Source organism: Equus caballus, chromosome 8, assembly GCF_041296265.1.
Source record: "Equus caballus isolate H_3958 breed thoroughbred chromosome 8, TB-T2T, whole genome shotgun sequence".
Lineage (NCBI taxonomy): Eukaryota > Metazoa > Chordata > Mammalia > Perissodactyla > Equidae > Equus > Equus caballus.
Genome location: NC_091691.1, coordinates 62,395,397 through 62,410,197, shown reverse-complemented (window position 1 = coordinate 62,410,197; position 14,801 = coordinate 62,395,397). Strand labels below are relative to the sequence as shown.

Genomic DNA, 14,801 nt, shown 5'->3' with positions numbered 1-14,801 from the left:
ACTCTCTTCTTCCAGAACCTCCACCTCACACGTGTTAAACTATTTGATTTTTGTCCCACAATTCCTTGAGGATCTGTTTGTTTGGGTTTTTTTATTTTTCTTTCTGTACTTCAGTTTGGATAATTTCTATCAATTCATCTTTACTCCGCCATATCTAATTTGTTGCTAAGTCAAACCAGTTTTTTTTTATTTAAATTTTCATACTTTTCAGTTTTAGACTTTCCATTTGGTTCTTTTTCATAGTTTCCATTTCTCTACTGAGACTCCCCATATGTTCACTTATTAAGACTTTATTTTCCTTCAATTACTTGAACCTATTTTTTTCTTTCCCTGTTTGACTGTATTTTTAGTAGCTACTTTAAAATTTTTGTCTGCTAAATACAAATTCTGGGCTATCTTGGGTTCAGTTTTTTTCTAGACTATTAAAACACATTTCTTTGTTTCCTTGTATGATTCAGTACTGAAAATTTGTGTATCCAGTGTAAAGACTGGATTCTGTTATCCTTCTCTGAAGAGAATTGATTCTTTTTCCAGCAGGCAGCTCAGTTACCATTTGATCAACTTAAACTGGTGAACGCTTGATTTTATGCAGATGTATAAAAAACCCAAGGCATTTACCAATCCTCTCTAATTTAGCTGAATTCTCTATCTCTGCATATTCTATCATAGCTTGATTTTAGACTTTTAGGGTAGATCTAGAGGAGGTCTTACTCTAATGTACAGTCCTTACTCCTAAGATGTGACTTTTCTGGTATCTCAGCTAAAGGTCAAGGTTGTTAAGGTGTTGATGAGCTCTCCATTCTGTCAGCACTGGACCTCTAAGTTTTCTCCCCGTCTCTTGCCAATACTTTTTCATCAACACAATTCAGCCTCTAGTATTTCTGTTCCTCTCTCAATCCCATAGCATATGCTCAATCTTCAAGTAATTTTGCTCTGCACACACACACACACAGTCTAACCCTCATCTACAGATTCAGAGAGTATGCTTACATGGATTTATGGGGGCCCTTCTCTGTACTGCTCTGTCTTCTTCAGTTCCCTGCCATGAAGATTCTAGATAATTCTGCTGCCTATGACACTTATCTTTGTCCCTTGCTCACCAGGACTTCCATGCTGTGCTCTGTCCTCAGATCTCTATATTGCAGTTGAGAAATTGTCCCTTGGCAGAGAACTTTGTGATTATGGGGCTCAACTTCATGGATTTCCTTTTCTTAGGACTCAAAGCCTTGCATTACTATTTTCTAATGTCTGAAAACAGTTATCTCGTATGTTTTTTCCAGTTTTAGAGTTGTTTATAACTAGAGGACGAATTCTGTATCAGTTCGTCCTTCAGAGATGGTAGTAGAAATAATGATTAGTGGGGTTTATGAATGAAGATTCCATAAAGTTGAGAGAACAGAAGCCAGTTTACAGTGTGGTAAGATAAAAAATAGAGGAATTTATCCATTCATTCATTTATTCAGCATTTTTTAAGGCTAAACATAGTTTCTTTCCATAAAAAATGCAAAACTTCATGGGGAAGATAGATGGGGAAACAGATACGTGTGATACAGCTAAGTGCAATGCGAGTTCTAATAAAGACAAATAGAAAGTGCCATAGATGCACTCAAATGTCTGAAAGATTCAAGAGTTCCTCATAGTGAAGGAGCCATGTAAGAAGAATGTTAATATGCGCCTAGAAATTGCAATTTGAAGAAGAGATCAATGATGCAGGCTCGGTGAGTCAAGGAGTCAAAAGAAAGATTTCTTAGACTCTCAAGTTCTGGCAGTAGTGCTCTTTTATTCAGAGAATAACATGGAGTAGCATGGGGACAGGGCCCATGGGCAGTAAAGAGCTGCAGGCATGGGGAAAAGACCAAAAGACAATAAGAGCTGCAGGCATGGGGACAGGACCCATGGGCAGTAAGAGCTGCAGGCATGGGGACAGGACCCATGGGCAGTAAAGAGCTGCAGGCATGGGGACAGGACCAAAAGACAATAAGAGCTGCAGGCATGGGGACAGGACCCATAGACAATAAGAGCTGCAGGCATGGGGACAGGACCCATGGGCAGTAAAGAGCTGCAGGCATGGGGACAGGACCGATGGGCAGTAAGAGCTGCAATGGTTTGAGGGCAGGGCTAAATTTATAAGACATGAATATGTGAGTTATTTCTTTACCAGACAAAGGAAAGATCATGAAAAAGTTGTTAAAATGGTATCAGTGCGGGTGGGGTCTGGTTATTGGGTGGTCCTATAACTTTAGATAAGAATCAGATTGGATTAAGTCAGGACCTCCTATGCTTCCCGGAGGATGATACAGATCAGTAGGACAGGACACCTTGGGCTTCTTTCCCTGGGGCACTCTTGATCCTCATCAGTCAAGATATGAGGATATTGTGGCTGCTAGTATAGATTGCTCATTTGAAAAAAATTATTAGTTAAAGCAAAATTTAGTATAGGATAATAGCTGTAGGAAGTGGGCAGGCATAGTAGTAGGGAGACCTGTGATTCCTTAAGGGAAGCCAAAAATAAATGAAATTGTAGATTTTGAAGAGACTGAAGGAATATTCAAACTTCAAAAACAAGTGATGTGTGAAACACTTGAGATGCCCTGGAATATATTTTTAGGACTGCCTCTCTTTATTTTGCCAGTTAAAAAAAAAAATAAAAACAACCTTCATTGTATAGCTTACAATCAATAGCCAGGGAGATATAGTGGAAGTCCTGGCTCTCACAGCTACTAACTCCGTGGAGCTGGACACATTGGAAAGCTTGTCTAAGCCTTGGTTTCCTCGTATATGAAATCAAGATAATCCGTTTTATAAGATTGTTATGAAGATTAAATAAAATGTGACATCAAAAATACTTAGCATAGTCCCACGTTTGGCTAATATTTTTAGTTCCCAAAAAAACGTTAGATATGTATGAGCTAGAGTAAATGCTTTTATTTGTAAATGAAACAAATATGCCATTTTCACAAAGATTGTGTTTTTGTAGGAGGATATTATGAGACTTCATTTAAAAGATACTTAAAAGATTGCAGTTTAAATGAAAATATCTGAAATATTTACCATCTCTATGGGTTAATGTTGAAACAAAAGATCTAGCCTGAAGGCAACAGCATTACTTCTAAGTGCCTCAAGGTCAACTGAAATGAGGACAATACACCATTCTCATTGAGGCACTGAGCCTATTTGTGTCTTGCATTTAAGATCCGTGATTGAACCTATAATCCAGCCCAATAGGGTTCTTAGAGGCCAAAGGAATGCAAGTAAGCACTTCAGTAGAGTTTCATGGACAACTTTGCTGTGCTTCTGCAACCTTCAGTTGATTCAGGACATGCCAAGGATTAGAATCACTGAGGCACATCGGACTGAGTGGATTTTCTGATGAGTACAACTTGAATGCTACAGTGAGAACATCAATCACTCTGCGCAGGAGACTCCAATTTTCAGAAATGGAAGGTAGAAAATGAGGTTATTATGAGGATGAAGGGAACCTGCTTTCATTTTTTTCAGCAAGAGAAACTCATGCTGGATTGAAGGAAGAACTTCTTTGATGCTTGAGTGGTTGGATGTTATTTACATGGGAAGATGTGGAATCTCTTTGAAGGGAGAATTTAAAATATATTTCAAAGTCATTTTTTAAGTGATTTAAGATCTATTTAGAGACAAATGGATTAACTAGTTTTCTGCCTTTTTTGTTATTATTTTTTTCAATAGTTAGATAACGATGCTGTGGAACAGTTTAACTTTTTAACTTTACTTGAAGTTTTATTCTTGCTTCTTAGGTTCATTTTTATTTGTTCCATTTTAAGTCATAAATGATTATTTTAGGTTTTAGATTTTTTGAAGTTTCATTCTATAGTTCTCTGACATATTTATCAATCTGTTTATTAAAGAAAGTTTGAGGATTAGTATTAATAAAGCAGAATACTTTTTGCAATTCTGAACATCAACATTTCCTACTCTGCATATAGCTGCTAACTCACTTCCTCTGGCTGCTTTATCTTTAGGGGTGAATAAAGGCATTTACTTTAGCTACCCATGTCGACGTCACAGCTGTGCTTTAGTAAACATCCCAGCACCATGTGTCAACAAAATGATTTCACACATTGAAGATGTGGAGTCGAAAATACAGGAGCATTTGAAACAGGTAAATGACATTTAAAATGCTAACATTTTTGTAAGTTTGTAGAGTCTGTAAGGGTCTGTAACTTAAAGAACCCAGGGAGTTATTTTTTAATGGTCCTTGGAATACTTTGTGGAATCTTTGCTCAGTTCCATAATTTACTAATCTAGACATGTTTTTGATAGTCTCACTTCAGAAGGGTGAAACGACCTTATTCGTTTTTTTCCTACTTGTTTGTTCTTTATCCAGAGGCAATCAAGCGAAGTCGTAATTTCCATAAGCCAACTTGACTAGTAAATTAAATAGTATTTACATCCTTTTTAAGGACAGTAAACTGATTAGATGATTAGATGAGTAAATTGGCGTATAAAAGGACAGAGTGCCCTTTTAATGAGTTATTTTGTTCTAAAGAAATATTTAATAGGGTATAATGCTTCTTTCTTTGTCTTTTTAACCTGTTCAAGTATGCCTTTATTATTCTGAAGGGAATTCAATCTCGAAATCAGTGTAACTTTCAATTATTTTCAAAGGTTGATTTAGGAATGATAAAAACTTCTTCAAACCTTTTATTAAGATTATATTTCTGAGCAATTAATGGACAATTAGACTGCTCAATCAGGAAGATAAGTTTGCCAGAGACCTGTGCTATCTGTCTTCCTCCACCACTGTTACTAGATCCGGCTCTGAAAAAATTCTGATAAGTTACTGACGATGCTTGGTCCAGGGTGTTCTCTCCTTCGAGCCGCACTGGAGTGCGGTAGTTAAGATTGCAGGCTCTAGGGCCACACATTCTGTGACCTTGGATGGGAATGGAGGTACTATGTTGAAGTGCCAGCATATGAGATACACTTAGTATATATTAGCTGTTGTTATTTCTGTAATATTATTTATATCACTCTATATTATTATCATTACATCTGTTGCTTCTTTGTTGCTTGAAATCAGACTACCCCTTCAGGATAGCTTTGCAGGTCACAGGTCTGGTGGTGCCCTGGGCCTTGAAGAGTATAAGTACATAGAAGAGAATTAATATTTATTGATATGATATGCTGTACACATCAATTAACAGTTAGTCATGTTGTTAAAAATGATGAAAATAGATTCATGGGTGTTTTAATAAACAATTATAATGGTTATTATTTATTAAAAACCTAATATAAATCAGACACCATGTTTTACTATGTTATTTCTCTTTAGACCTCAAGACTATTGTTGAATGGTTATTGTTATATCTAATTGATAGATGGGGAAATGATAATTTAAAATAGCTCAGAAACTGTTCGAGGTCACAAAGCAGACTTGGGATTTGAGCACGCTGTTGTTAAAGCCCATGTTCTTTACCCAGTCCCCCTCGGGTCTGAGCAATGGGTAAACTGCTGAATACTATGGACAATGGGCCAATTAAAAGATTGGTTTAGGTAAAATTATTCACAGAACAAGCTATTTTACAGCTTATCTTCAGAACAACTGAAAACAGAGCCTTCATTATGTTAATATATTATGTAATTGAGCCAACTGAATAAGTAGAAAAGCTCTAAGGAGACAAGCACCAGGGCGACTTGCTTAGACTGTCCTCTGGTTCCTGGTTCAGAGCCTAATACATACTAGGCGCTCAGTAAACGGCTGTTGAGTGAAACAATAAATGAGAACCTGGAGCAGAAACTTTCTTGCATAGATACATCTTACTATCCACCCAATATAGTAAGAGCTACTACTTACCAAATAGCGACTATTTTCCAGGCACTTAACAAATGCATATTTCTGTATTTGTCCTTTACAGGAATCCTCCTTTACTGTTGAGGGTAGTAAGCATTACACTTGGAATTTGAGCTGAGTTCCTTCTGACTCCAAAGCCCATTTCAGCCTCTCTTTTATGACCCTAACGGGCAAAAGCAGGCCTTAATTCTCGTTAACGTAGAGTGTTACTTGGCATTTTGACAACATGAAGCATGCAAAATAACAATGTCAGATATATACACTTCTAGAAAAAAGCTGTAATAATGATAATAATATGTTTACAAGTAAATAAACATGATATACATATAAACTTTATGTGAAAGATTCATTGTGAAATAAATGCTCATAACCTTTTTTAAAAAAAAATTCAAGACCTGTTGTAGACTTTCTATTTTCTGAAATTAAAAAAAAGTTATTCCATTTTCTTATTAACTATATATTTGGTAGTTAATTTGCTAGTGTTGAAGTGGTAAATAGAGTTTATTTATTTATGTTTCTTATGCTGGATTTTTGTTTAGGTCACCACAACTATTGATCGGACACTTAGTTACCTACATTTGAGTTAATATTTTGGGACTGGAGTAGCCACCTATCTTCTTTAAAGATGATTTTTTTTTTCTGACTAACCTACTAAAATGAGAAAAGAAGTTCCCATTATGATTTGGAAAAATGAATTTTTGGTAATATTAGTTAGACAACTTTACATTCATAGTCTTTCTTCAAAAATAAAAATTAAGGAAGCAAGATTTGAGAGAAATCTTTCAAAAATAGCTTGTGAATTTTTGTAAACAAAAGCTAATAGGATCTATTATTTCCAAAAAGATAAACACATATGGATTTTTATGGTAAGTTATGTATGATATTTTCCTATAGATCATAATTAAGAATTAGTTAACCTAAGCATAAAACCTAGGTTCAAATAAAGTGGGTTACTTGTGTAATAAATATTTAAAATGAATAATCTTCCTGCAGAAAATACTAAATTTTTGTAAGCGTATGTCTGGGTGCATTTTAATAATTCCAGAAATACCTGAACGAAAAGGACACTTCTTCTCAACGTTTTTACCACTTAAAAACGTTTTACCCAATAAAAGCTATCAACTGATGGTACCTTTGAGAACAGACTAACATTTTCCAATTTTATTCAGTCATTGCCTATAATCCCCAGGACTGTCTTGTACCTCTTTAGTGCTGGGGAACAACAGGGTTTACTGCTCCACCAGTTCCCAGGGTGATTATGTCTGCAGAGAGCAAAGCAAGGCAGAGGAAAACAACTTGGTGATTACCAGCTGGAGCCTCTGCCCCAAATTCCATTGTAATCCCATAAGGAGTTGCACCACGTAAACTTTATTTTGACTTGCAGATTACCTGATTCCTCTGGATTTTAGGGTTAGGAGTCAACGCAGGCAACTGATTAATAATTCTTTCTCTAAATTCCCCAAATCTCATGTTTTATTACTCCAATTGTTGAAAAAGCCTGGTGCAATGATGAGGACAGTCTGGTCCATGAAGTGTCCATCAGCCAGCAAAAGAGAAGAGAGTGTTTGCCCAAGTACAGCCTTATTTTAGTCTGTCCTGCTGAGGCCCGCAAATCCGAAAATTTAGCTGAAATAATGTTCTTGACTTTGAATTTGTTCAATCCATAGTGATGTTTCCCCCCACTGAGGTTGAATTTTTACTGGAGACTGCAAGGAGTGCATTTATGGTGGGATTGGGATGGGGCCAAGCACAGGGAGGAAGAAAGTGATGCCCTCTCTAGGCCAGCAGTTTTTCCTCTTCTTTTAATTTGCAGCAGTTTCACTTTTGTCTAGATTGTCAACTGTGTTTCTCTATACGCTGTTTGATTTTTTAAAACAGCTTTATTGAGATAATTTACATATCATAAAGTTTGCCATTTAACGTGTACAATTCAATGGTTTTTAGTGTATTTACAGAGTTGTGTAACCATTACCATAATCACGAAAGACCACATATTATATGATCCCATTTATGTGACATATCTGAGACAGGCAAGTCTATAGAGACAGAAAGCAGATTGGGGATTTCCTAGGGCTAGAGGCGACTGCTGATGAGTGTGGGGTTTCTTTTTGGGATGATGCTTATTTTTTTTATAATCAGGTTAATCTGAATCTTTTATTAGATAAAGCTCTATAAGTAATTGTAAAGTCATCATCTACTTTGGGTATGGAATGCATTAGGTGAACGAAAGATCAGTCTTTTCAGATCAGCCGTTATAGTTGGCTTGCCCATTGTGTCACAGTGCTTTCCATTGTAGTCACAATGAATTCTATAGAGCCCGTGATTAGCAAAGATGCGTCTTCCATAAGCTTGTCCATCCCCTTACAGCAGTTTAATTGCAATGCTGAATCTTGAAAGGAGAATTCTTCAGAGTAGATTTGCTATGAACATTTTCTCTACATTTTGTTTTTGCAAAGAATGAGAAAACATTACAAAAGGATGGAACTAATCGCCTGGATAACTTCTCATACAAATAAAAGCTTTTGTTTTATCTTTCTTCCACCTCATTCTCGTAGACTTCCTGGACTAGAGATGGTTTTATTTAATTTGGGATGATCTCTACTGAACTGAAATTTTCCTCTTCATTTAATCAATATAAGTTATTAAGATGCTACCATGATTTAAAAGAATGGCATAGAGAGAAAGTATATAGAAATCATTCTTTAAAATACTATATTCTACAAATACTATATTGTACAGAATATATGGCACAAAAATAATATCAATAACAATGATAATAAAGCTATGTTTATCAAGTTCTTACTATATAGCGTAGGCTGTATTAAACACTTAATATGCATGATTTTATTGAATCCATATCAAAACCTTGTGAGGTAGAAACTGCCATTATCCCCTGTTACAAATGAAGAAAATGACTTCAAAGGCTGACTTCTCCCAAGATCACACAGTCAATTGTAGAGCCAGCATCCAGACCAGGTGTATTAGCCAACTAAGAGCGTGCCCTTTACCACTTTGGTATGTTATCTAGCCCTAGCGTGTGTCAGCTATGGAGACCAGAAAACATGAAATGCTTATGATTCTAATCAGAAAACTGCTTTGCTTATACTGTTTCACATCCGTTTTTAATTCTGAAACCTAATATTTAATCATCTGACTCTACTTAATCTCCAATATTTTTGAGTTTTCTCATTCTCTTAATTCTATTCTATCACATTTGAAACTTAAGGACAGTTCCAATTCTGACATATCCACTATTTCCCATTCTATCATCTCCATTTTTCTTTGCTTCCTTTCCTAGTCAGTTTATCTCTTAAAACACTCACCAATTGGTCTATTTGATCTTTTACTTCTTTTTATTTATTTATTACTTTTTATTTTTTTGAGGAAGATTAGCCCTGAGCTAACTGCTGCCAATCCTCTTTTTGCTGAGGAAGACTGGCCCTGAGTTAACATCTGTGCCCATCTTCCTCTACTTTATATGTGGGACGCCTACCACAGCATGGCGTGCCAAGGGGTGACATGTCCGCACCCGGGATTCGAACCAGCGAACCCTGGGCCACAGAAGAGGAACATGCACACTTAACCACTGCACCACTGGGCTGGCTTCACGGTCTTTTACTTCTTTATCCTACTCTCTGATGGGCTGCTATCTCCATCCTGCACCTACATTGCTGAATAGTGCTGGAGAACATTACACAATAATCCAAACGAGATATTATGCATTCATGGTCTCCAAACTCAATGAGACCTTTAATACCACTCTGAAATTATTCTGTTTGTCAACCAGAACTTTCTCTAGTGTTCTGTGGTGGCTACTCCAGTCCCCTGCTTTGTTTAAGCCTCCAAATCTTCCACCTCACTACTCATTTGTCTCTGACTTCCCAAAGAAAATAGGAGATATGATAATAACAGAAATACCTCAAACTCCTGTTATCCCACCTATGAACATCCTTAAATTCCACAAACATTATTCCTTTTGTCCTTCCATAGAAGACTTCCTCCCCCCACCAATCCATGGCTACTCCCTTCACCTGCTTTCCATCTTCTGCTTTTGCGAGGCTCTTGCTCCATCAGGTGTTCTGTCTTCCAAATCTCCTTTTTTCTTAACTCACTCCTCTCAACATTTAAAATATTGATTTCTCTTGTTTTCAAGAAAAATGTTTTTATCCTATACATACCTTTAAATATATCCCTTTTCTCTTTCTCTTCCCGTTCCACTTAGCATCTGAAAAGAGTTGCCTAAATTTAGTATCTCTGATTCCTCACCTCCCAATTACTCATTTATTCATTGCATTCTGGATTTTGTCACCATTATTCTAATAAAAATACTTTCAGAAGAGTAACCATTATTTTGTTGTTGTTGTTGTTATCTATTCCCACTCCCACACACACACGCTAAAATTCTGTGGCTAGAATAAGCATTTATTTTGTTACCATTGAGCAGTTTGTTCTGGGCTCAGCTGGGCAATTTTGCTGGCTTTTGCCTGGGGCCAATCGTGTGATGCACACATCTGCTAACTCAACTGGGAATAGTAATGAAGATGGCCTTGCTCACATGTCTGGTGGCAGGGAGAGTGTTCCAAGAGGACAAACCTCAATGGGCAAGTGCTAAACAAAGCTTTGCTTATGTCATGTTTGCTGATGTCTCACTGGCCAAAGCAAAGCACAAAGTCAATTCTACTGTTAATGTGGTAGGGTATTAGATAAGATGTGAATACCATGAGACATGGCTCTTTGGGGGTAATTTATCTGGCAGTCTATCAGGTAGTCCATTGGCAACATGATTAACAACCCATCCAAATGCAGCCTATAATCACCTTCTCCCGAAAAGTATTATTTCATTATGGAATCCTGCAGAAGTCCATGATTACATTTTCTGCAACGGATCTGATGCCGATGAAGTTCCTTGGGTGCAGCTTCTTTTGACCCAGTGATCTGTGAGTGAAAATGACAAGTTAAATACTGCTTCTGCACACTCAGCATACACTGCTGAAACAGGGGCAGAACCATCACAATAAACACTCTTATTCAAAAAAAGGGGGAATGAAAGGCACATGGCTTTCAGTAATGCATAAAATTCTGAAATTTTTGAGAGCGCGTGGTGTTAGGTCTACCAAATCTGGGACCAGGAACTATTTCTTGATTAGAACTCAGTTGCTCCCTGGGAACAGTTTCTTAATTTGTTGTTTTCCTTCTTTTTGCTCTATTTTCTGAGCTCTTGGCTCTAAGAAGTGCTTTCATTTCCGTAAGAAATAGATGTGAGTAGCTATCTCAGACTGTTTCCTGTGTTAGTATGTTCCCACTGCCGTAACAAAACATTGCAGACTGGGGGTCTTAAACAACAGAAATTTATTTTCTCACGGTTCTGGAGGCTAGAAATTCAAGATCGAAGTGTCGTCAGGGGGTGGTTTCTGTTGAGAGTTGTCTTCTTGGCTTGTAGACGGCCGTCTTCACGCTGTGTCCTCACACGGCCTTTCCTCTGCGCCCACATGGTGAGAGAGAGCTCTGGTGTCTCTTCCTCTTCTCATAAGAACACCAGCCTTATTGGATTTGGACCCCACTCTTATCACCTCATTTAACTTTATCTTCTTAAAGGCCCTATCTCTAAATACAGTCACACTGGAGAGTAGGGCTTCAACATAAGAATTTGGGTGGGTGGGGGCACAATTCAGTCCACAACTCTGCCATAATAAGTTGGAAGCTCAGAAGTTTCTTTGCGTTTTGAACTGTCCCTTGTTTTTTAGTTCAAAATGTTACAATCCCCATACAAACTTTGGAGTTTCATATTAATTTGATTGGGTTTAACTCCATGACTCAAAAGCCACAGTCATATTCGTTTTTTTCCCTTTAACATCATTTTCTTTCTTTTAATTAGGTAATAATTTCTTATGTTCTCCTAAATAGTATTGGTTTTTGTTAAATAAACTTTAGTTTAGAACCATTTGAGACTTAGAAATGTGGATGATAATACAAGATTTCATATATACTCTGGACCAAGTTTTTGCTATTTTAATATCTTACATTAGTATAGTATAGTATGGTATAACAAATGTATATAATCAATGAATCAATATTGATACAGTATTACTAACTAAAGTCCAGACTTTATTATAATTTCCTCAGGCTTTTTTTTATTGAGATGAAAGTCACATAATCTAAAATTAACCATTTTAAAGTGAATAACTGAGTGGCATTTAGTACATTCACAGTGTTGCACAGTCACCACTGATATCTAGTTCCAGAACATTTTCACCACTCCAAAATAAAACCCCATACACATGAAGGAATTAATCCCCATTCACTTCTCTACCCTGGCCTGGCAACCACAATCTGCTTTCTACTTCTATGGATTTACCTATTCTGGACTTTTTGTATGAATGGAATCATAGAGTATGTGATCTTTTGTGTCTGGCTTCTCTTACGAGCCTGGCATTTTGAGGTTGTAGGGGAGGAAGACATTTCCTCTTCCCAAATGGGGGTTCGTCTGGCTGGAGAACGAATTAAATTCACATGAGACAGAATAGCAAGAGAAAATTAAACAAAGCTTTATGAGGAACCATGGCCTGGGGGCTTTATTCCCAAAGGAAGAAAGGGCACCGAAGAAGTGGTGCACATAGTGGTTATATACCCCCAAACAGGGTGTTTCACCTGTGATTGAAATGTCCCTCCCACGATAGTCACAAGATTGCCCTGTTGGCACATTGCTTGATGGACGCAGCAGGTAGTGGGTCTGCTGTCTCAGAGGGCGTAGCAGGAGGCAAGTCTATTGTCTTGAGCTGGGTGGTCACAGGTGAGCAGCAATCAGTTCCTAGCCTAAGGAAAGATGCTTAATCCTTAAAGAAATGCCAACGTTGGGAGGGAGAGGGAAGTTAGTTACAGGAGGTTACCAGACTAGCACAATAAAATGCAGATTTTAAGTCCTTGCCTTTGGTATTGATTAAGAGTTTTTAGAGAGAAGGTCATCTCCTTTCTTCTTCCTGGTACAGAGAGGGAGGCACCTTTACAGATAGAGATTTACCTTACAAACGTAAATGAGTCCTAACAAGGGGCAAGTTCCATTCCTCAGAGCCTCCTTCCCTGTCCCAGTTTATCAAAAGCAATCAGCCTCAAATAATCCTGATGCCAAAGAGACATATCTTGGGGTGGCCAATTTCAGGTCCCCACAAGGTTCATCCACATTGCACCATGTGAGAGTACTTCATTCCTTTTTGTGACTGAATAATATAGCATTGTATGTATATACAACAATTTGTTTTTCTGTCCATCTGTTGATGGGCGTTTGGGTTATTTCCACCTTTTGTCCATTGTAAATAGGGCTGCTATGAACCTTCATGTACAAGGATTTGTTTGAGTACCTGTTTTCAATTCTTTTGAGTATATTTTACCCAGCGGTAAAACTGCTTTGTCATATGGTACTTCTATGTTTAGCTTTTTGAGGAACCACCAAATTGTTTTTCATAGCTCCATTATTTTCGTTATTGAGTTGTAAGAGTTTTTTATATATTTTGGATACTAGTCCCTAATCAGATATGTGATTTACAGACATTTTTTTCCCATTATGTAGGTTGTCTTTCCCTTTCTTGATAATGTCCCTTGATGCACAAAAGGTTTTAATATTCATTAAGTTCAGAGTATCCTTTGTTTTCTTTTGTTGTTCACACTTTTGGTGTCATATATAAGAATTCATTGCAAAGTCCCAGGTCATGATGCTTTACCCCTATCTTACGTGGGTTTTATGGTTTTAGCACTTATATTTAGGTCTTTGATCCATTTTGCATACAGAAGTCATGTATATCCTTTGAGTCAAAGGGAAGATAGTGGTGGATTAAACATGGCTACCCTCCTCCTTTATACCTTCTTCCATTAACAGGCAGAGCCTCTTCTCCTAACTCTTAAACATAGACTGGCTTTGTGGCTTGTTTTGAACAACAGGGGTATCAGAAGAAATGTCATACAACTTCTAAGCAAAGTCTCAAGAGGCCTTGAAGCGTCTGCTTTCACCCTCTTGCTGTTGTAAGTTCCCCGTGTAAAGAAGCCTAATCTAGCCTCCTTGAGGATGAGTGTCCAAGTAGAGAGAGAGACCCAATCTACAGCCACTGCAAACCACCAGACTTGTGAGAGAGGCCATCTTGAGTCAAGATGCCAGACTACTATGTTAATTTGAGGCCACATGTGTTACCTCAAACAAGACTGAAAAACCACCCAGCTGGGTGAAAGGGGTAAAGAGGCACATGTGTACGATGACAGATGGCAACTAGACTTTCGATGGTGAACATGATGCAGTCTATACAGAAGTTGAAATATAATCACATAGACCTGAATTTTATGTAATGTTAGAAACCAATGTCACCTCAATTTAAGAAAACAAAATACCCAGCTGAGCCCAGCTTACACTGGTGACCCACAGAATTACAAGCAAATAAATTGGGGATTGTTTTTAGTCACTAAGTTTACAAGTAGTTTATTATATAGCAATAACTGATGCATTGTTGAATACAACACTGAAATATACAGGCACATGTGCATACAAATTAAAGTAAGTGAAGAAAATGGAAAATTCCACATTTCCATTGTATATTGTTGGAAATGAAACTATTGACCACGTCTCCTTCTGGAAAAATCATCTTCCTATGGGTTTTTTTTCCCTTGTAACATGACTCTCTACAGACTCTCATCCTACTTTGGTGGGTACCCCTTTCAGTCTTCATGGCAGGCTATTATTTCCTCTGGCAGTTAGAAGAAATACTGGTGCTCCCCAGGATGTCCTCTTCTCACTCTACTCTCCCTTGGATGATCCTATGTGAATTTATGTTGTTCATATACTACATGCTTATACCAAATTGAAATTTCCAGCTCAGATTTCACTTTTTTTCTGAGACCCATAAACCCAATGGCTACTGGACACCTTTTTATAGATGTCCTTGAAGCATCTCAAATTCAAAATATACAAAATTGAACTAGGCATTCTTCTTCG

At 37.4% G+C, this 14,801-nt stretch overlaps 1 protein-coding gene across 6 annotated transcripts in view; it reads left to right on the top strand.

Annotated features, from left to right (window-relative positions):
- The window catches only part of CCDC178 (coiled-coil domain containing 178), a 394,601-nt gene that overhangs the window by 48,192 nt on the left and 331,608 nt on the right, over window positions 1–14,801 (top strand). For all 6 annotated transcript variants that reach the window (XM_023647620.2, XM_023647619.2, XM_023647621.2 and 3 more), the window contains one exon: window positions 3,996–4,135. In XM_023647620.2, the coding sequence (XP_023503388.1) occupies window positions 3,996–4,135 (140 nt within the window). The remainder of the gene's footprint in view (window positions 1–3,995; window positions 4,136–14,801) is intronic.